Source organism: Culex pipiens, chromosome 3 (genome assembly GCF_016801865.2).
Source record: "Culex pipiens pallens isolate TS chromosome 3, TS_CPP_V2, whole genome shotgun sequence".
NCBI classification, from domain to species: domain Eukaryota; kingdom Metazoa; phylum Arthropoda; class Insecta; order Diptera; family Culicidae; genus Culex; species Culex pipiens.
Genome location: NC_068939.1, coordinates 14,819,544 through 14,839,935, shown reverse-complemented (window position 1 = coordinate 14,839,935; position 20,392 = coordinate 14,819,544). Strand labels below are relative to the sequence as shown.

The 20,392-nt window shown below is 38.0% G+C and overlaps 4 protein-coding genes across 8 annotated transcripts in view; 2 read left to right on the top strand and 2 right to left on the bottom strand.

Moving 5' to 3' along the window:
- Nucleotides 1–854, bottom strand: part of LOC120424178 (SPARC-related modular calcium-binding protein 2) — a 45,892-nt gene extending 45,038 nt beyond the window's left edge. For 2 of the 3 annotated variants that reach the window (XM_039588232.2, XM_052711114.1), the window contains exon 1: nt 281–854. The gene's annotated coding sequence lies outside the window, so the exon portion shown is untranslated. The remainder of the gene's footprint in view (nt 1–280) is intronic. The other variant, XM_039588233.2, reaches the window with a different exon arrangement.
- Nucleotides 855–5,427: 4,573 nt separating this feature from the next.
- LOC120424173 (sulfhydryl oxidase 1) lies at nt 5,428–9,922 on the top strand. The gene is made up of 2 exons (XM_039588225.2): nt 5,428–6,073; nt 8,200–9,922. The coding sequence occupies exons 1-2, from the start codon at nt 5,611–5,613 to the stop codon at nt 9,723–9,725; spliced, it is 1,989 nt and encodes a 662-aa protein (XP_039444159.1). The 5' UTR covers nt 5,428–5,610; the 3' UTR covers nt 9,726–9,922.
- Nucleotides 9,851–11,579, bottom strand: LOC120424174 (polyprenol reductase). 3 transcript variants are annotated; one of them, XM_039588226.2, is made up of 3 exons: nt 11,294–11,579; nt 10,731–11,166; nt 9,851–10,671 (listed from the first exon to the last, which is right to left on the bottom strand). In XM_039588226.2, the coding sequence occupies exons 2-3, from the start codon at nt 11,086–11,088 to the stop codon at nt 10,082–10,084; spliced, it is 948 nt and encodes a 315-aa protein (XP_039444160.1). In that variant the 5' UTR covers nt 11,089–11,166; nt 11,294–11,579; the 3' UTR covers nt 9,851–10,081. The 3 variants fall into 3 exon arrangements, with proteins under 3 accessions (XP_039444160.1, XP_039444163.1, XP_039444161.1); XM_039588229.2 differs by having other exon boundaries at nt 11,261–11,386; XM_039588227.2 differs by having other exon boundaries at nt 11,238–11,385.
- A 3,495-nt stretch (nt 11,580–15,074) lies between these two features.
- LOC120424170 (signal recognition particle 9 kDa protein) lies at nt 15,075–15,615 on the top strand. Its single transcript, XM_039588224.2, has one exon. The coding sequence runs from the start codon at nt 15,199–15,201 to the stop codon at nt 15,430–15,432; it is 234 nt and encodes a 77-aa protein (XP_039444158.1). The 5' UTR covers nt 15,075–15,198; the 3' UTR covers nt 15,433–15,615.
- Nucleotides 15,616–20,392: the final 4,777 nt, after the last annotated feature.

Sequence of the window (20,392 nt, the reverse complement as noted above, 5' to 3'; positions counted from 1 at the left end):
CGACCATGTTTCCCCCCGGGGGTTTGGAATCTGCAACACGAAACCCGCTCACCTGTGCGTTTGTGCGATATGCAAAAAAAAAGTTCTCACTTAAAAAAGCCATCGCGCGCGTCGTCCAGGTGTTAATTAGACAAGAAACGAACGTTGAAAAAAAAAATAACGCAAAACGCTCCACGAAAATTTATGACACCCATATCGTACGGCTTTATGCGGCAATAAATTCATTAAACGATTTCTTTGAACGATCCCCAAAAACCCATCGCCAATTAGCATAACTCACCTGTCGTCTCGCGCTCTTGGCTCGGCTCGGTGGCTTATTTTCTTCTACAGCAACAAAAAACTGTTTTTGTAACACCAATCACTTTGAAAAAAAACACGACACCACTTTACAACCGAATATCCACTCCAAGAGTGCTCTTTTGACACTTTAATAAAAACGTCCCCCGATATCAACACCTGCGAGAGGTGACTTAAAGTCAAACGGATTGATTGATGGGCTTAGGCTTTTACAAGCCACTTTAGACTAAATCTCAAAGTCGATCCCGCGATACAACACTTCCAAGACCCGGCAACGTAAATCCCTGCAGCTGACCCGTTCCGGTCGAGCTCAGCATCCAAACTGATCTGGAACGAGCAGAACTTCTTCGCGATTTACGCCTCCAACGAGCAGCAGTAAAGTTCTTTCACTCTCACTTGAGAAACACGAACATACACACTCACACGCAGTCGTTCTAAGCTTAATCCGAAACCTCCGGGAGCTCTCCAACAAACCAGACACGTCCGACGCTAAGCGAGTGCCAAACTGGACTGAGACTCCAAGCGCTGCGGATTGTGGCGTGCGGCGTACCGACTTGGTCGTCGTAATCTCCTCGACACGGCAGCGATTCAAAACTCTGGAAAGGAGAGAAAATAGAAGCATGGTTGGTTCTGGCGAGAGAGAGTGAGAGTGAGCGTGGTGGCATCGCAAAGTGAGGGTTTTCCCTTTTGATTCAGGTGTTTCGGGAGAGAGAAGAATTAGTGGGAGAGAGGACTTAAGCGTGGAAACTCTTGAGCTGTGGAGAGCGATGCGCAAGGATAACGCAAAGGACTTGAGTTAGTTGCCGTATTAAGTGTAAGCAATTTGAAGCTCATCATTTTTTTTCATTTTGTCTTAAAAAGAATTAAAGTTATTTTAATATTTATTGATTCTAATTTATTTAATATTCTTCTCTTCGTTTCAAAAAATCAACTTTTCATTGTATTTTTTGATTCTCCATATACATGTGGGGGCGTCCAATTTGCTCCCTATTCGTATTAACTATGTCTTATTCCTGATTTCCTGTTCTTCTATTGATCTTCCTAACATCTGTTTCATATTTTTGTCTTTGTGAGGGGAGCATCGATCTATCCATTAATTTTTCTTCTTATCTTTTTTAATATTTTTCATTGTTTTTCTTTTTCACGCTTACTATCAATCTTTTTGAGGGGATACTGATATCGATTTGCTCTCCATCCGCATTGACCTTTTCTCATCTATGATTATTAGGGGGGGCCAAATCCGGGCTTCCTTGGGCCCCCCCCCCCCCTCCAATCCCTCGAAGTTTGTAGGGGAAAAATCGAAAAAATGTATAGAGCAAAGCAACTGTTTCAGTTTTTTACCTGTGGAAGGCGCAAAAACTTTTGAAGAGTTGTAGAGTTTTTTTTTGAATAGGTCCTATATCCATATGAAACAAAATAGCTTATAGGACATTTCATCCGGCCCGCATCGGCTTTTCAAAATAGTTCTATGACCGGCCCTTAAGGCTGTTCATGAAATATTAAATAAATAAATTGATTGTCTGAATTAAAAAAAAATAATAAGCTTGAGATCAAATTTTAACATATTATAACAACATTCTTCATGTTTGAATTTAATTCTTATAATTTCTATATTGATATTTTTAAACTGAAAAATGGTGCAAGAAAACAAAATTATCCATTTCGTAAAATTGTGAAATTTATGAAAAAAAAACTTGGATTGTTGTCTAAAAATGTACAAAATGACTCTAAATTTAAATTTCTGTCAGTTGTAACTGTGTTACTTCACATCGAAGTTTTTTTCTATTTTCATTTTTTTTTTAAATGAATAACAAAGCAAAAAGTAATGTATTTTTCCAGGACAATTTTTTTGTGATCAAGTTTTTTTGAAAATAAAGCTTAAAAAAGCAAATTATTCGTACTGATCGCTTATAAAAATATTTAAAAAAACTTCTCAAAAAGAGTCAAAAAATAAGAGAGCAAAAATATATTTTTCCATAAAATTTGAATTTCGAAGAATAACGAATTGAAAATGATTTAATAAATATTTTTTACACTTTTAAATTTTCTGTGTTTAAAATCATTTTTAAATATTTTTTCAAAATATTTGAATAAAGGTGTACAACAAGGTTGGTCAGAATGAGCTCAATTTTAGAATGTAGCCTCGTGATGGGTCCGGGTTAGCCCCGAGGAAGCCCGGATTTGAAGCACCCTAATGATCAACATCATTTTTATAACTTAATTTTTTGTTATATCACTTAAAAATTGTTATAACTTAGGCTACCAACTGTACGGATATTATCTTTACCGTACGGATTTTTTCCCATGTTCGCAAATTTAGCCGGCCGGATTTCTGTACTGATTTTGTCGTATAAGGCTGGTACAAATATTTTTAAAAGTTTTTGTCACCCCCCCCTTCAAAATTGGCCCGAAAAATCAGGGGGCAAAAAAAATATTTTTACAATAAACTTCAAAATTTCCATGAAAATTCATGTGCAACCAGCTGAAATCAAATTAAAATACATTCTCCTGCGTTTAAAATAATTTTTAGCATGTTTGGGTTATCTTAAGATTATGATTTTTTGAAAATTTTCGATGCAAAATCTTTTTTTTTTTCGATACAATTTTTGTTTTTGTCAGATCTTAGATTTTTTGAAAACTAATGATTGCAAAACAACTGAACTAGTGTAAAATGCATTTTAAAACACTTTTTTCATTTAAATGTGATGACTATGGCTTGTTATTTAAATTTTTATATTTTTTTATTTTTTTGCCCCCCCCCCTTGACCTCGGCCAGGGCCGAGGGACAAAAACTTTTTTAAATATTTGCATCGGCCTAATACGGATTTCTACAAAATTTGATGATGGCAATTATATGTTTTATTTGTTTCGATGTTTTTTGCTTTAGTTAGCACATTTATTTCACTGTCTGGTTGGTTTTTAAAAGATATTTGAGTAGTTTTCCAGGTTTGCCTTTGTTTAAAGTTCATTGTCAACTCGGGACAAATAGCCTTTGTTTAAAGGTTCAATAAACCAAATTTTCAGTTTTGGCTTTTTAGGTGTTTTTGAAACCGCCTTGAGTCAGGGGTATTAAAAAACACAAAAAAAAACTGAACATTTGGTTTATTGGAGTTTTTTTTTTAAATCTCCAGAACTGTTCTTTTAAAATTCCTTTAAAACAAATTTACCCAATAAAAAAAAAGTTCGGATGGATGGAACAAGGCAAAGCCTTTTGATGTGCATGAGTTGAGACTATTTTCTAACTGTTAAAAAGCTTGTGAATATCGTCAAATGTTCATACACTCAGAGCAATATTATTCGTAAAAGACAACTTGACATTTCGTAAACTGAGTTTTACAATGTATTGAAAGAAGGTAAAGATTTGTTTAAGCAAATTGCAGTTTATTTAAAGATTTTTTTTTTAAGCTTGCAGGTCATAAGCGATTTGATACCAGAGTAAAATTTTGTACAGTATTCATATTTTAGTTCAGCAAGAGTTGGTAATCTATATTTAATAAGTCTAAAGCGCAGAACATTATGAAATTTTCACTGCAGTTTTCGATAGCATTTTTTTAAAACTTTCAAAAAGTTGTCATGTGTTGTTGGCACTGTTAGCCCTCTTAAACGTCAACTGTTGTTATTCGAAAAACTTAAATTATCTTTTTCTTCAGACATTTTTAATATTTTTTTGATGCATTTATGTTTTTAGACGACCAAGCTTGAACTCAAAAAAATATTGCTTTTTTTTCAACACATTGACAAAAACACATGAGTCACCACAGATTGTTTGAAAAATACTCTCCTTCACTATGCTTTTTCAAGGTTCAACATTAGTTTTCAAATGATTTTTTGTGATTTTTTTTAGCTCGATGCCCGACTAGAGGCGGGTTAATAAAACATATTTAAAAATAAAACGAATAAAATGTTTGTCAAAATCGTGTTTTTGGAAAAAAAAGAGTGGTTAATGTTTTTAGATTTGTTTTTCTTGTATTCTTGTTCTTGTAAATTTACAGTATTGCCAAAGACATCAAATCCATCAGAAAATCGATTCTCAAGATATGGATTTTAGAATATTTTCATAACAAATTTGTATGGACAGTCCCTAAACTTATAAGTAGGCTTATACGGAGAAACCAAAGACTCAATAAGGTTAATTTGAACATTAGGAATGAGAGAACAAAATTTCATTCAAATAAAAATACAAAATTAAAAATCACGAAAAATTTGATAACAAGACTCCAAACCGGTCAAAACATTCATTTTAACTTTTAAAAAAATACGAGATTTTTTTATAGACAAGTCCCAAAAATAGCATGGACTTTTGTAGGGGCAACAGAATGAAAAATGAGGGGAAGAGCATGTATTTCCATCCAGTACCTAATGTTGACCCATCCGTGCTTTGGAGCTCAATTGCAGCTTCAAAAAAGCGTTTTCACTCAGAATCAAGTAGTAATTAACCCAGTGGGAAGTGAGCAAGCAAGTTTCTAGAAAAACTTTGCAAAAATAGTTTTTTATGTAGTGAAAATTTGCTAAATTGCATGGAAATAGAACTAATTCTTTAAAAATCCAATGATGCGACAATTTATCGTAAAATTAAACATCTTTTTATTCTATAAAAAGAATATACAGGATTATAATTTTTCAAATCGATTAAAAATTTCAATTTTGGAGACATGTTCGAGAATACTATTTGACTTATATTGAAAAGTTTTAAACTAAGAAGACAAACATTATAACAGAATTTCTTACATTTAGTTTCCAAGGATCCTTATAAATGTACATGAAACAATACAGATATGATTATTTCGATCAAGGTTCAAAGAATATCTTTAACTTTAGAGATGGATATTTAAATTCAATGGATCTATTTTAAATTTGCTAATATAAATATAATGTAAAGCATAAAGTTCCTTTGTTACCTGACTTCAAACTGTAAGTTTAATTTTAAATCAATCCACGTGAGCAACAACCCTTTAGAAACATCCAATAACGCGGCTATGAAATCAGAATACATGTTGTGTGCACACAACGTCAACTTGCATGCAAAGAGTAGGCCAGCAAGCTCAAAACGTACAATAACAAACCGCTTCCTTCTCCTTCGCTCTTGCTGCTTAGGTATTCCATTTCGCATCCACAGTGTCACGTCCTCCTCGTCCGTGTCGGAGCAGAAGGAACGTCAGTCGTCGAGAAAGCAGCCGTACAAAAGGTATTCGCGAGAAGTGCTTCAATTGACTTCAATAGGTAAATTGGCGAGTCGCGAGGATCACCGCTAATAAATCCGACCGTCGGCGTAACCAGATGGATCAGTAGATCTGCGCGCCTCCTCCGCTCGAGATGTCGTCGTCGAAGTTGATAGTGGTGGGTTGTCTGATCCAGCTGTTGCTGCTGCTGGTGTCCGACGGAACCGATGGCGCGGGTGTCAGCTTGTACGAGAAGCACCTGCTGAAACGACAGGCCGATAGTGCCGTGTCCAGCAAGGACGAAAATACTGGGTTGTATGATAGCAACGATTCGGTCATCTCGCTGAATGCTGCAAACTTGAAGGCGCAGGTGTACGGAAAGTCGCACGCATCGTTGGTGGAGTTCTACAACTCGTACTGCGGGTTTTGCCGGCGTTACGCCCCAGTCTGGAAGCAGCTGGCGAGCGATATCCTGGGTTGGAATCGGCAGGTGAAGGTGACGGCGCTGGACTGCTCGCGGGACGAGAACAACGCCATATGTCGGGAGTTTGAGGTGATGGCCTACCCGACGATTCGGTTCTTTGCGCCGTACTACGAGGATGGCGATCAGAAAATTGGTGAGTTGGTTCTTCTTGAAGTACACGTCCTCAAAAGATGCTGGGTCAGTGCGGCATACACGCAAATGGCAGGTTGTGCGATAAGGAGCTGCTTTGGGCAGGAGAGATAAAACAGTCGATTGATCGACGGCTGGATCCATGCTGAAGCTGGGCTATCAATTGTTTGACTTCGTTCAGCGCACACGAATTGCTGCATTTGAATAAGCAAGTGTTCTTCCAGCCTTATAGTGAGAACACTTTTTCCAGTAATTGTTACACGTGTATGCCCATTAAAAATATCGAGATTTCACATTTGCAGGCATCAAGCAGGTGTGTTTTTGTAACACAGGTTGAAGTTGTTTGATAAACAGCCACGCCTGTAGACTGAACAAACTGGCGATCGATTGCTCAAACTTTTTCACTTTTTTAGGCTTGAATACTAGAATGGTTTTACAGTAGAACAAAAAAGCGATGATGAATCAAAATTTCCCCCTTTGCGTTTCACGCTCGCACGATCTGATTCAGCAGTGCTTTGACCTAGACACAACGAAAAGCTTTGCACTTTGCCTGTTTGCGGCGGCAACATTGTCAACGATCATACCATGCTGAAAGGGTTAGATTTTGGGAGATTTTTTACTTACTTGAGATATGTCGTTTGGTAAAGTATGAAGATTCATTTTGAGTGATGTCTTCTTGGGTGCAACGAAGCAATGGTTAATATCTACTAGATGGACATCTGAAATAGAAGAAAACTTATAAGAATTGGGTCCTAAAATGAAGCTTAGATTGCTGATATTATTGTTTACAGCGATAAAGTTTATTTTTTTGAGTACAATGACCCTTTGTACGACAACAAAGAGTTTAAAATGGATTTTTAAATCAATTTTGAAAAATTATCCTCGCGGTCCTTCTTGACAGAAAAGCTCCTACTTGGCAGCTCGTTCCAAGGGGACCATAGTTGATCCATCGAAAAAATGTTGTCTTGTCAATATGTTTTTGCATTAAAATGAAAAAAAGTGATCAGAATTAATTTTTAATCGTGTTTTTTTTACCGTTGTACATGAAAATTGGCATAGGGCTTTAGTACCCAATTCTTTTAGGCATGGTGAAACTTATACAGTCCAAACTCGATTATCCGAAGCCTCGATTATCCGAAGTTTCTATTATCCGTAGTTCGATTATCCGAAGATTTGTAATAATCGAATCACGATCAAAAAAATATGTATTTTCGTTTTTTTACATTTTCATGTTTTTAACATCAAATTCGAGTTTGCGACCCTATTTAAGTCAAATTTGGATACATAAATGGCCTATCAAATAATAAAATACATTTTTTAAATATTTCGCCACCGCCATTTTGACCGCCATCTTGGATTTAAAAAAAAATTAAATCACTTTAGCGTAGTTTAGAGCTCGACATTTAAAAAAAAGACAACGAAATATTTTTTCTTGCAATTCCGTCGTGAAACTACTTACTTTTCCTGTCATTCTTGAACGACGAAATAGCCTACTTTTCTGTACCAAAAATAACAGAATCGAATATCAACACTTTTCAAAATAAATTCTGAAAAGTTCTACTTTTCAGCACTGAAAAGGGTGCTGAAAAGTTGAACTTTTCAGCACTTTTTTCGAAAAGTAACACTTTTTAACATTGTTTTGATTTAAACGATTTATTGACAAATTCATGAAAATTTGACTTAAAATTTCACTCAATGGGTGTTTTTCGGAATTGCAAAAAATGTTGTATTGAACTCGTTGCAAAACTTGATTTTTTCAGCACTCGTCGTATTTATCCAACTCGGTGAACCTCGTTGGATAAATGTACGACTCGTGCTGAAAAAATCCTCTTTTTGCAACTTGTTGCATAAACTACTATTTCGTGATTCGAATATCCGAAGTGATTTTTTTTTTCGAATAATCGAGTCTGGACTGTATATTGCCCATGCTTTACACTTTTTTGTTCTAAAAATTGGATTTTCTGGTAAAAAAAAAATTTGGTAATTCTAGGCCTTCACTCTGTAGTACACGATCTTTTAAAAATAAAATTAGTAATGATCGCATTCTGTTCAAAGAAGTTGATTGTCGCCACTTGCAAGATTTTTCAGTACCCTCATTCCGGAAATTCTCACAACGGTCTCCCATTTCAGGCGACCCGCTGAGCGCCCACGCCGAGGCCGAGGTCATCAACGCGCTGATCGAGCACATGCACAACGTGACCCACAAACCCCCAGGCTGGCCCGAATTCACCCCGCTGGATCTGTCCACGCTCAAAAAGGCGGACCTGTTCGCAACCCCGGAAGGCCGCACGGTTCCGCCCAAGTACGCGTACCTCGTCAACGAAAACGAGCCCAACGGAACGACTGTTGGTAGTCAGGTGATGCTGGATTTTGTGGACACTAGTTTGGCGGTGGTTCGGAGGACCACGGATAAGACGGAACCGAGCGGGTTGAAGGTGATTGTGGGTGGGACGATGGGCGAGATTCGGCTGCCGGTGGACGAGTTTAGTCGGGAGAAGGTGGCTGGGGCGATCCGGAGGCACTTGAACGAGCACCACATCAGTGTGACTGAGGTGTCGACCAAGTCGACGAGTAAGGACCCGGTAACGGAGCAGGACATATCGGCGATCATGGAGCAAAAGCAGGAGGAAGCGCTGAAGGAGAGGGTGCAGGAACTGGGACCGACGGTGATTTATCAGGCAGATTTGGAGGAGGCTGTTCGGTTTGCGCTGTTCAAGGAGGTCGCGAGGTTCAAGAAGATTGACGGTGAGCGGTTGCTTGCTTTGCAACGGTTTCTGAACGTTCTGGTGCGGTACTTCCCGTTTAATGATAATGGGATGAAGTTCTTGAAGGAGGTGCGGCAGTACGTGCTGAACGCGGAGAGTGAAGTGAAAGCGGAAGAGTATACGGTGCAGATCAAGCAACTGGAGCAGAATCGAGCGCCGGTGTTCAGCTCGACCAGGTGGATGGGATGTTCGAGCGAGAAGGATGGCTTGAGGCGGTATCCTTGCGGCCTTTGGACACTGTTCCACTATTTGACGGTGCAGGCAGCAGAGTCGGAAATCTCCACGGATCCGCTGGAGATCCTTCAGGCCATGCACGGTTACATCAAGTACTTCTTCGGTTGTTCCGACTGTTCCAGTCACTTCCAGCAGATGGCTGCGCGAAACAAAATTTGGAACGTGACTAGCAAAGACGACGCGATCCTTTGGCTGTGGTCAAGTCACAACGAGGTCAACAAACGACTTTCCGGTGACGCTACGGAAGATTCTGACCACCCGAAGATCCAATTTCCAGACGCTGAAACGTGCCCCGAGTGTCGCAAAAAGATCCTTACCAATCACCACAACCACCGGCAGTACACTCTGGACGACGGCCACGAGTGGAATCTACTCGAGGTGTTGGCGTTCTTGAAGCGAATGTACGGATTCGACAACCGTCATCCGCTGGGACTGCAGGAAGCTGGACTGGTGCCGCAACGATTAGTTCACGGCGATAGCTATCATCCTGCGGGAGGCAATCGGATCTTCGGAAACGTGCTGAACGAAATGGACATCCGGATGGGAGCGCTGCTGTGGGTGTTTTGCGTGGTGATACTGGTTATCGCGGTCAAGTTGGTGGTGCGACGAGGCTACCGGAAGAAGTTGTACACGCATGATATTCTTGGGAAGGTGTAGACGCCAGACTTACGCTAGTCCGCACGCAGAGAAGCTAACCGACAAGACTTTTAACCTATACCAGAATAAAAGGGGAACGTTCTTTCAGTCTCTAATTGACACACTCCGTTAAGAATTAACGCTGATTCTTGTGATTTTAGTAAGAAATAAATAAAATTGGTTTATTTAGTTGGCCAACATTCCAAATGTAAACAGAACGCTGTGTGTTTTGTGTTGTTTTGTATCACCATCCTTGGAACGATAGCGAAGAATGTCTTTCTCGCTAACCCTTAAGTCGCAATTGTACCGGGCTGAGTCACAATCGAGAATCTCGAATGGATGCACGTTCTATCGATCGTCGCGCGACAAAGACTCTCTCACAGCAGGTAAGGAATCAAGGCGCGTCGCGTCGAAGGGTACTCCTTAAAGTTCTCCCGATACCACTGGTGGGTGAGCCAGGCGTTCATCATCTGATTCGAAATAACCCAGCCGAGCACGTACAGGCTGGACGTGTTGCGCCAGGTGAGTCCGTAAAGTGCGACGTACATCACGACCTCGAAGAACATGTGCGGCGACGAGACGAGCTCAAAGTATCCTCCCCGGGGAATGGAATGCTTCTGGGTCGTGACGGCACCGGTGCGATCCTTGCGCAGGTTGGCGAGGATCAGGTTCGACTGGAACTGGTAGCGCCACGCGTAGATGAAGATCGCGATCCAGAAGGCGATCCGCGGGGTCAGCTCGAAGCGGTACGGCATCAGCGATGCGGCAGTGTTCATCCGGACGAAGCCGTCGGCTTGCGATAGGAGCGCAACAACTTCACCAAAATAGTGCACGTAGCCCACCAGGTAAGCGGACAGGTTCATTTTCAGCTTGCTGGAAAACACCTGCACGAACTGCGTTTCGTACCACCGACGAAGGCACTGGATGGTTATCAGCGTGATGGCCACCATGGTCTCCGTAGGGGTTGCTGAAAGAAAACGCTCCATTAACTAAAGTCTCCCTTGAAAAAAATCTTAAATAACTCACTTCTAACCGTTCGCTTGCTGGTGGCCATAATGTCCAAAAAGTCCACCACAAAGCCGGGCGTCGGGCGGCCCATGAAGTAGGCATTCACCATAAAGTAGAATCCAGCCACCGACCAGACCGCGGCAAACACGTAAAAGTGCTTGAACCACGACTTGGGAACCTCCAGCAGCGACGTAAAGCGGTCCTGGGGACCCTGGAAGGCGTGTTTGCCATACCGGAACGACTGCCTGATGGCGTTCGGCAGGTATCGCTCTACCGTGGCAATTAAACCACCCAAAACCACAATCAGCACAAACAGTTGCACGAAGAGAAAGTTGATCAGGTTGATCGAACGCAGATCCAACAGCGTGTCCAGCATCTTGGCTTTATATTATTCTACTAATATAACGGTACAATCACCTGTGCCACATCACACACTATCATTAATCGAACTTTTCTGAAAGCAAAATCAACCATTAATTAATCACACCCAGAAAAAAACTAAAAACTTCGTCCAGGATACTAAACCTGTTCCAGCGACGAGACCACACCTGATTAGCACCTCGCTCGTCTTCACAACTCACCTTTAAAAGAAGTAAATCTTTGCGTGCGCAAAGTCTTGGATCCACTCAAAAATTCAACACACATCAACCTTCCCGTGTGATCACGAAGCTGTACGGCCACCAACACCTTCCAACATCGCAGCCAACAACAACAACAACGTCGTTTTGCTTTTTTGTTTACTTCCAAAACAGCGCGGTGATATCGGATAGGGAAGCCTCGTGCATTTTATGTATTTCCAAGAGTTTGAAAAATGATTGCAAAATTTGATCAAAATTTAATGTTTAACATTGCATTGTTTCATACGTGTTGGATCAAAACAACTAAATCAGACCTGCCCAACGTCCGGCCCGTGAAGCCATTTTATCCGGCCCGCGACGGCTTTTCAAAATAGTTCTTTGACCGGCATTAAGCTGTTCATAAAATACTCAATACATAAATTGAGTGTCAAAATTAAAAAAAAATAATCTTGAGATCAAATTTTCAGATAATATAACAAATCATGTATTTGTTTATTTTTGCTTTTGATATAAAATGTTGCTAACTCAACGTTTTGTTTGGATTTTGCCTTTGAATTTTTTTAAATGATTTTATTTCGAAGAAGTTGACTTTATAGCTGTCGGCCACCATTGCTAGTACGAACCACTAGTGTCTTCATTTTTATCTACAAGGACTTCGCCGCCCTGGGCTCCTAAGTGTATAAAAGTATGGCACGGAGCGACGGAGCCGAAAACCCATATTTACACAAAGAATTTTAGAGCGCCCGCCGCGGGATTCGAACTGGCGACCTCTGGATTGTGAGTCCAGTGCGCGGTCCTATTGATCACACGGGCGGGACGATGATTTTATTTCACATTTCAACATTCTTTATGTATGAATTTAATTCTTATGATTTCTATATTGATATTTTCAGAATCAATTACTAAACCTGAAAAATTGACAAAAAGATTGCAAAAAGACACCTAATGTTTTGGATGTTTTTACTTCTAATTAAATGGTTACATTTTTGAGGATTTTGATTAAAATTGATTTTTCATAAATGAGTAAGAAAAATAAGTTTTTTTTTCATAACAACTTTTCAATGATAAAGTTTTGCTGGAAAAAATCTTAAAAAGCAAATTAATCATATCGAAAATAAAGATCGCTGCAAATATTTTAAAATTATTAAAAATGTTTCAAAATGAGCAAGAAATCAGATAGCAAATTTTTTATTCATAAACTTCAATAATTCTAAGAAATTTTAAGAACGAAGAATTAAAAACTAGCAGATAAATATTGTTTACACTTTTTTAGAATTTCGTGTCTTTAAAATCAATTTGAAATGTTTTTTTTTTTTTTAATATTTAAATAAAGGTGCACAACAACGCAAAAAAAATTCAAACTTGAACCAAACTTGCAACGACTCAATTTTAATATTTTGTTAGTTAATGATATCGGGGTATCTATTTAATTTCAATCGACAAAATCAATTACAATACAATTTTAAGCAAAAAAATGTAAATTAAATAAACACATCAAGAGGAATGAATTTTATTTGCAACACTAGTTTATTTATTTGTATACTTGAAACAATCTAAGAAAATAAATACTATGATTTTTTTTTGCTTTTTTGAAGTTTTACCGACATTAGTTCCGGCCCGCCACTGCTTCAGAAAAAATGGATCTGGCCCGCAGGACCATAAGGTTGGGCACCCCTGAACTAAATCATCACTATGTTGATTGCTTCTTCCGTTTGCTTGATAATGCTTCAGTGAGCATAAACAAGTTATTTTAATTCCATAAAATAATCTGACGTAATCGGCTTTGTGACTAATATTTAATTGACATAATTTAGTTAATATAAAAGACGTGCAAAATTAGGACCCATACAAACTATGATTACTTATTACTGTATTTATGCTTTTAATTTGATATTTGTTCATGTTAAGGAGCCATTACACTACCGCAAACAAACAAACAAACTCGCACTTTTTCGTGTTTGACAGTTTGCCAAACTCGCAAACTTGTTTGCGGCAAACTCACAAACCAGGCAAAATGTATGCAGACTGACGTTTGTACTAACAAATCCAGGCAAACAAACAAAGCAGACAAACTGGCAAACTGTCAAAAAGTGCGAGTTTGTTTGTTTGTTTGCAATCACCTGTGCGTAGTGTAATAGCTCCTTTATTTAAAAGAACATAGTGTACTTCACAAATTAAAAAAAAAAACTGGATTTTTCAAAAAAAGTTATTGGACAACTTTTTACTAGGTTTAATGGGTTTAACAACCGGAGTTTTTAAAAGGTCCAAAAAAGATTTTATTTTATTTTTTATATTTTTTGCTTTTTTGGGTGTTTTTGAATACTCAAGACCTAGCTCCTGACTCCAAATGAATTCAAAAACACTTTAAAAGCAAAAAACGAGAATGTTGTTTATTGAATCATGAAAAACAAACTCCAGGTTCACGTTTAGAGTGTTTCAAAAAATCTGACCATTTCCGAATATTTTCAGGATTTTTTTTCGCTTTATAAAAAAATTAGGGCCATTCGTCGAAGACACTAAAACTTTACCTCGCACAAAATTATGCTAATTTCCAAACGAGCTACTAAATCAACACAAATTGGATGAAATTGCAACTCGAAAAATTTCAAAATAGGTGTCCACGTGGTTGATGGACGGTCCCTTCAAATTAAAACTGGTGCTGAAATGGGCATTAGAGTGTTAAATTGATTTTAACCCTCTACTGCCCAAATTTTTTTTCTAAAATTTTTATTTTTCCCGTGTTTAGGAGGTCATATTAAGCAACTTTTGTCCTACGAAAAACTTTACTTCTCTTGTTTTATGTTTTTGTTGTTTCATTTTTAGTATTTTAATTTGCATTTATCTTGTTTAGTTTATGTTTTTTTTTTTTGGTAATATTTGGCCTATTCTACCACCTTCCATCATTACATTTTGCCTATCTAGTATTTTCATGTTTTTACAGTAACTTTTTCAATTTTTTGCATGTTTTTCTGCTATAAAATGGCACCATTATCATTTAAATTGTAAATAAATGCGTAGAAGCATAGTCTGGGGCACTAGAAAAATTACTGCATACTTATTTTTACTTAAAATATAAGAAATGTTAGTAAAAACACTACCAAAGTTAACCTCTAAAAAAAATACATTTTTAAAAACATTGGCAAAGTCACATAAAACAAGTAAAACTTCCAACCCAAAAAATTTCTAAAATTTTAAGAGTTCTCGAGTTTTTTTTGAAAAGGTCCTATAAACAAAATTTTAAATTTTTGCTTTTTGGGTGTTTTTAGAACCGCCTTGAGTCAGGGGTATTCAAAAACACCCAAAAAGCAAAAAGTAAAAATTTTGTTTATAGGACCTTTTCAAAAAAAAACTCGAGAGTTTTTCTTTCCAATGCTTTCAAAGGATCAAAAATTTGTTGAAAAATGGATTTTTGGCGATTTTTTAAATCGAAGCCCGTCTAAAGGCGGGGTTGGGTTGTAGAGGGTTAATAATAAAATTGAAAGGAAAAAATATTATTATTTTTTTCAAGGTAACATGTAGCCACTTTTTTTCTTTTTTGCCTTGAAAATTGTTTAAATCATTAACGCCCATAAAATAAAAAAATAAAAATATCAAAAAAATATATAAAAAAATATATTTTAAAAAAATAAATTAAAAAACCTTAAAAAAATACATAAAATTTCAAAAAAAATTGAGGGTGAATCATCACGTTTCGACCATTTGGTCCAAATCCACCACCCCAATGACAACTCACCACCCCAAATTTGATGACGTTAGCTAGCCACCAGCACGAACTGTCAAACGCAAACATCACTTTCAAAACAACAAAAACCACCCTCACCGCAGCAGCAGTACACGCACGATACTGTAGCCATAATTCGTTCAACTAATTTAATCCGGAACCCCACATTAAATCAAATCCAACAAACATGGTGTTCGCCAAATCCTGGGAGGACTTTGAGATCGCCGCGGAGAACATGTACATTGCCAACCCGTGCCAGTGCCGGTTCACGATGAAGTACACCCACCAGAAGAACCAGGTCGTGCTGAAGCTGACGGACAACGTCAAGTGCGTCCAGTTCAAGACCGAGGTGCTGTCCGACCTGAAGCGGATCGAGAAGTTCAGCGGCAACCTGATGTGGCTGATGGCGTCCAAGGAGTAGCGCGCAGACGTCCCTTTTGAGGATTTTGGGACTTTGTTTACCGGGGAAAATGAGGGGAAAGTTTTCGTGAGTTATAGCGTGAATTGCAATGGTATCTAACTAACGTAATAAAACTGATGTGTATTTCGAGTGCGGAAGTGGTCCGCAGAACTAAAATAAACTTTGTTTTAAATATTTGAGAAATTTTGTTTTGTTTGCCGGAGAGAAATGCGAAATCACCCTTAATATTAAACTGAGCCCTCTATTTTTTTAAATCCCTTCGACAATTTTCAAATCATCAAGTAAAGGAAAATCGGATATCATTGCCAATTAAAAGGATTTTTTATGTCTATTTCCAAACAAACATCAGACATTTTCATTTAATTTGCATTTTTTTTCTCTGTAAGCACTTACTATTTTGCAAAAATTCAGATCGATATTTTGATAGATTTAGCTTTTTCTCCATATATATCAAAAAAAAATGCAAAACTGGAATGGAATATGAATAGGGAAACTACTTTGTAGGCTCTAGGGCAATATTTTTTTTAAAGTATTGTACATCTTTTGCACACACTTCTAATTTTATATACCGATTCCGGTAGTTGACCATGAAAAAAAACCGGTTGACTTCTTTACCGAAATTCGGTAAAACAAAAAAACGTTTCTTAATCCACCTTTAGGTGGTTGGTGCCTTCCTCACATTCATGAAGTCAATACATTCAGTAAAAATAGCAACATTCCCCCTTAGCATGTTTAACAAATCAACTTTATTATTCATTTCATTTGATAGGATTCGCAGACCTTCAATATTTCAGGCTCATCGGCATAGTCTGATAAAAAAAAACCTATTAAACGATAGTACGCATGGAAGATTTAGACAATATTTCTATCACAATATTTGAGATCTGGCCACCAAAAAGTGTATAAATAACAGTTAAGTGCTAATAACTTTTGATAGGGTTGTCAGATCCTTGATGTTTTAGGCTCATTTGAAAGGTCTTTCGATTATCTGAATAACGATGGGTCGCATGATGGACCCGGAGATCATTTTTACTAAAATATTTGAGATCCGGCCACCAAAAAGTGTATAAATAACACTTTAGTGCTAATATCTTTTGATAGGGTTGTCAGATCCTTGATGTTTTAGGCTCATTTGAAAGGTCTTTCGATTGTCTAACTAACGACAGGTCGCATGATGGACCCGGACATCATTTTCATTGAAATATCTGAGATCCGGCCTCCAAAAAGTGTATAAATAACATTTAAGTGCTAATAACTTTTGATAGGGTTGTCAGATCTTCAATGTTTTTGGCTCATTGGAAAGGTCTTTTTAATACCTTTCTGAAAATGTATAACATGATTGGGTTTCTTGCAAAAACCACCCTTTTTACAATCTTCCGGACATACGCCAAACTCGCTTTTTGCCTTCCTCACCTTACTGAGGAAAGGCTATAAAATCACTCGAAAACTGAACTTCTCAATTAGACCTCCTAGACCCACCTTCATGTATACCTATCGACTCAGAATCGAATTCTGAGCAAATGTCTGTGTGTGTGGTGGGATGTTGATCAAAAAATTGTCACTCGATTATCTCGACATTGGGTGAACCGATTTTGTCCGTTTTGGCGTCATTCGATCCGTTTTGGGGTCCCATAAGTCGCTATTAAAAATTAGGCAGTTTAGTTAAGTACTTCAAAAGTTATGCTAAAAAAACGATTTTAACAAAAGTCCGGAAGATTGTAAAAAGGGTGGTTTTTGTAAGAAACCCCGGCATGTTATACATTTTTAGAAAGGTATTTCAAAGACCTTTCCAACGCGACCAATACATTGAAGATCTGACAACCCTATAAAAAGTTATTAGCATTTAAGTGTTAATTATGCACTTTTTGGAAGCCGGATCTCAGATATCATGATGAAAACGTTGTCCGGATCTATCATGCAACCCGTCGTTGAACAGGTAATCAAAAGACCTTTCCAACGCGTCCAAAACATTGAAGATCTGGCAACCCTATCAAAAGTTATATGCACTTAAGTGTTATTTATACACTTTTTGGAGGCCAGATCTCAGATATTTTGATGAAAACGTTGTCCAAATATATCATGCGACCTATCTTTGGATAGGTAATTAAAAGACCTTCCCACGAGCGTGTTTGGATAGCATTACCCTTTAAATGAGAGGAAGGCACCAACCACCTAAGGGTGGATTAAGTAACGTTTTTAGTATAACTTTTGAAGTACATTACTAAACTTGCTGATTTTAAATAGAGACCTATGGGACCCCAAGACGGATCGAATGAGACTAATACGGTCAAAATCCGTTCATTCAGTCCGGAGATAATCGAGTGACATTTTTTTTTGTCCACCCACCTACACACATCCACACAGACATTTGCTCGGAACATGATTCTGAGTCGATAGGTATACGTGAAGGTGGGTCTACGAGGTCGAATTAAGAAGTTCATTTTTCGAGTGATTTTATAGCCTTTCCTCAGTAAGGTGAAGAAGGCAAAAAGTGTTTAGTGCTGAGATAAATACGAATTCCGAATATTGAGAAAACATGTCTAATGGTTTTAATGCTAAAAAAACAAAAGTTTGGAAGAATATGACCAGAGTTTTTTTTGAAAAGGACCAATAAACTATTGTCTTTCATATGTTTATAGGACCTAATCAAAAAAAACTCTAGATGAGTATTTAATCAAATCAAGCTTGAATTTGTTATATAGATTTTTTTACCGGATTCGGTAGTTGAAAAATCGGTAAACCATCAGTCAAAATGATCAAAATTTTACCGAAAATCTGTAGTACGATGTAGTACGATATCTGATGATATCTTAGAAGCTGCTGATCACAGGGTGACCACTCAAATCCCATCTTCAAATTCTTGACTTTTTCCCGACTTTTCCATAAACTAAAAAAACAGGCATTGCTTATCTAAAGAATGATTTCAAACCAAAAACTCTTTATTGAATAGTCAATATCAGTCATCGAACAAAATTCATAAATAAATTCAACAAAAAAAAATGATCAAACTAATGTCAATTTAGCATTAGCATTAGCATTGGTGTCTACCCGTAGTTGCTACTCTGTTATTGACCAGGACCTCCAAGAATTGCTCCGTGGACCACAGATGAAGAGTAGGAACCAATCATCAACACTTCGCAACTTTCAAATGTCCCTATCATGCTAGCCAATCACAGCGCCGGCCACGACCAGTGGTAAGGCACGGGGAAGTGGATAGGAATTTTAGTCCGATACTTGAGTGATGAAGACCGCTAAATCGGCTGCGTCTTCGACAAAGTATCACGTGAGGTTTGAGGGTGTTAGTAAGATGGGTGTGAAGCCAGGATTCACCGTGGTAAGTGATGCGGCCGGTCAAATCTATTTATAGTCCTTAATTCTTCGTATGTTCTTGGATTCATTTTTGGAAGCTTCCCAATTCGGTTCACCAAGCTTTTTGTGGTGAATAGAGGAGAAAAGCAACTCGCGACAAAATTTTGAGGCTAGGAATTTTGACAGGTATGATTTTCATAAAGTATTCGCCTCCTTTTCTCTCCCACATAAAAACTGGGGACAAGGTAGCTGTCAAACTAGGCCAAACTGTTAAAGTCACTCACAAAATGAACTTTGAGTGACTTGAGTTCATTTCTGACGTCACAATTTTCTCCTCTATAGAGGAGAAAAGCAACTCGCGAGAAAATTTTGAGGCTAGGAATTTTGACAGGTATGATTTTCATAAAGTATTCGCCTCCTTTTCTCTCCCACAGAAAACCTGGGAACGAGGTAGCTGTCAAACTAGGCCAAAATGTTAAAGTCACTCACAAAATGAACTTTGAGTGATTTGAGTTCATTTCTGACGTCACGATTTTCTCCTCAATTGAACTTTCAACACGACCAGAAAAGGGGAGAAAATCGTGACGTCAGAAATGAACTCAAATCACTCAAAGTTCATTTTGTGAGTGACTTTAACATTTTGGCCTAGTTTGACAGCTACCTCGTTCCCAGGTTTTCTGTGGGAGAGAAAAGGAGGCGAATACTTTATGAAAATCATACCTGTCAAAATTTCTAGCCTCAAAATTTTGTCGCGAGTTACTTTTCTCCTCTATATTCGCCTAACAATTATGCAACCAGTGTCCTTGAATTCAACTTGCATTCAATATTGCATTTTCCTGTTCTTAGGTCACACAGATTCCTATCAAGTTTCTTGGATTCTTATAGCATTCTTAATCCTACTAGACAACTAAGCCTCGATGGTCTGGTGGTTAGCATTTTTGTCTGCTAACCCAAAGGACGGGGGATCGAACCCCTACCGCGAACTAATGAATTTTTCGTGTGTTCAAAGTGTTCAGAATTCCTTATTTCCATAATTTCTCGATAGGAGCAGATGGGAATCGAACCCAGAACCTTCCGCTTACAAAGCGAACAGCGTAACCATTCTGCCACGCCTACCCCTAATGATCAAACTAATGTCAATTTTCATAAAAACAGAAACTTAACAACAAATTTCTAAAAAAAACTCCAACAATAGATGCACTCATTATTTTGATTCAGAGTAAAAACAAGTAGTCATTGAAAAATAACCGAAAGCCTTGCCGAAAGCCTAATAATTAACCCTCTAACGCCCATGGTTACTCCAGAGCACCACTAATTTTTGTCTTCAAAACTAAATTTCTCTGCAACCACGCATTTTTTCAACCCATTTTGGTCGATTCAGTTACGAGTAATGGTGAAAAACGTAAAAAATCTCGCTTTTGCTCTGGGCGGGAAGGGGTTAATCTAATATTACTGTTTCTATTAAAATAACAAACACTAGCGTGCACAGGGTGGGGCAACATGAGGCAGTTGCCCCACCATCCTCAGAAAAAAAAAAAAACGACGAAATTTTCATAACGCTAATATTTTTGCCCCACCTTCCTTGAGGATCTGGGCACGCTAGTGATAACAAACGTAAAGTTTTTGTTATGTACTTGGTTTTAAATGGAAA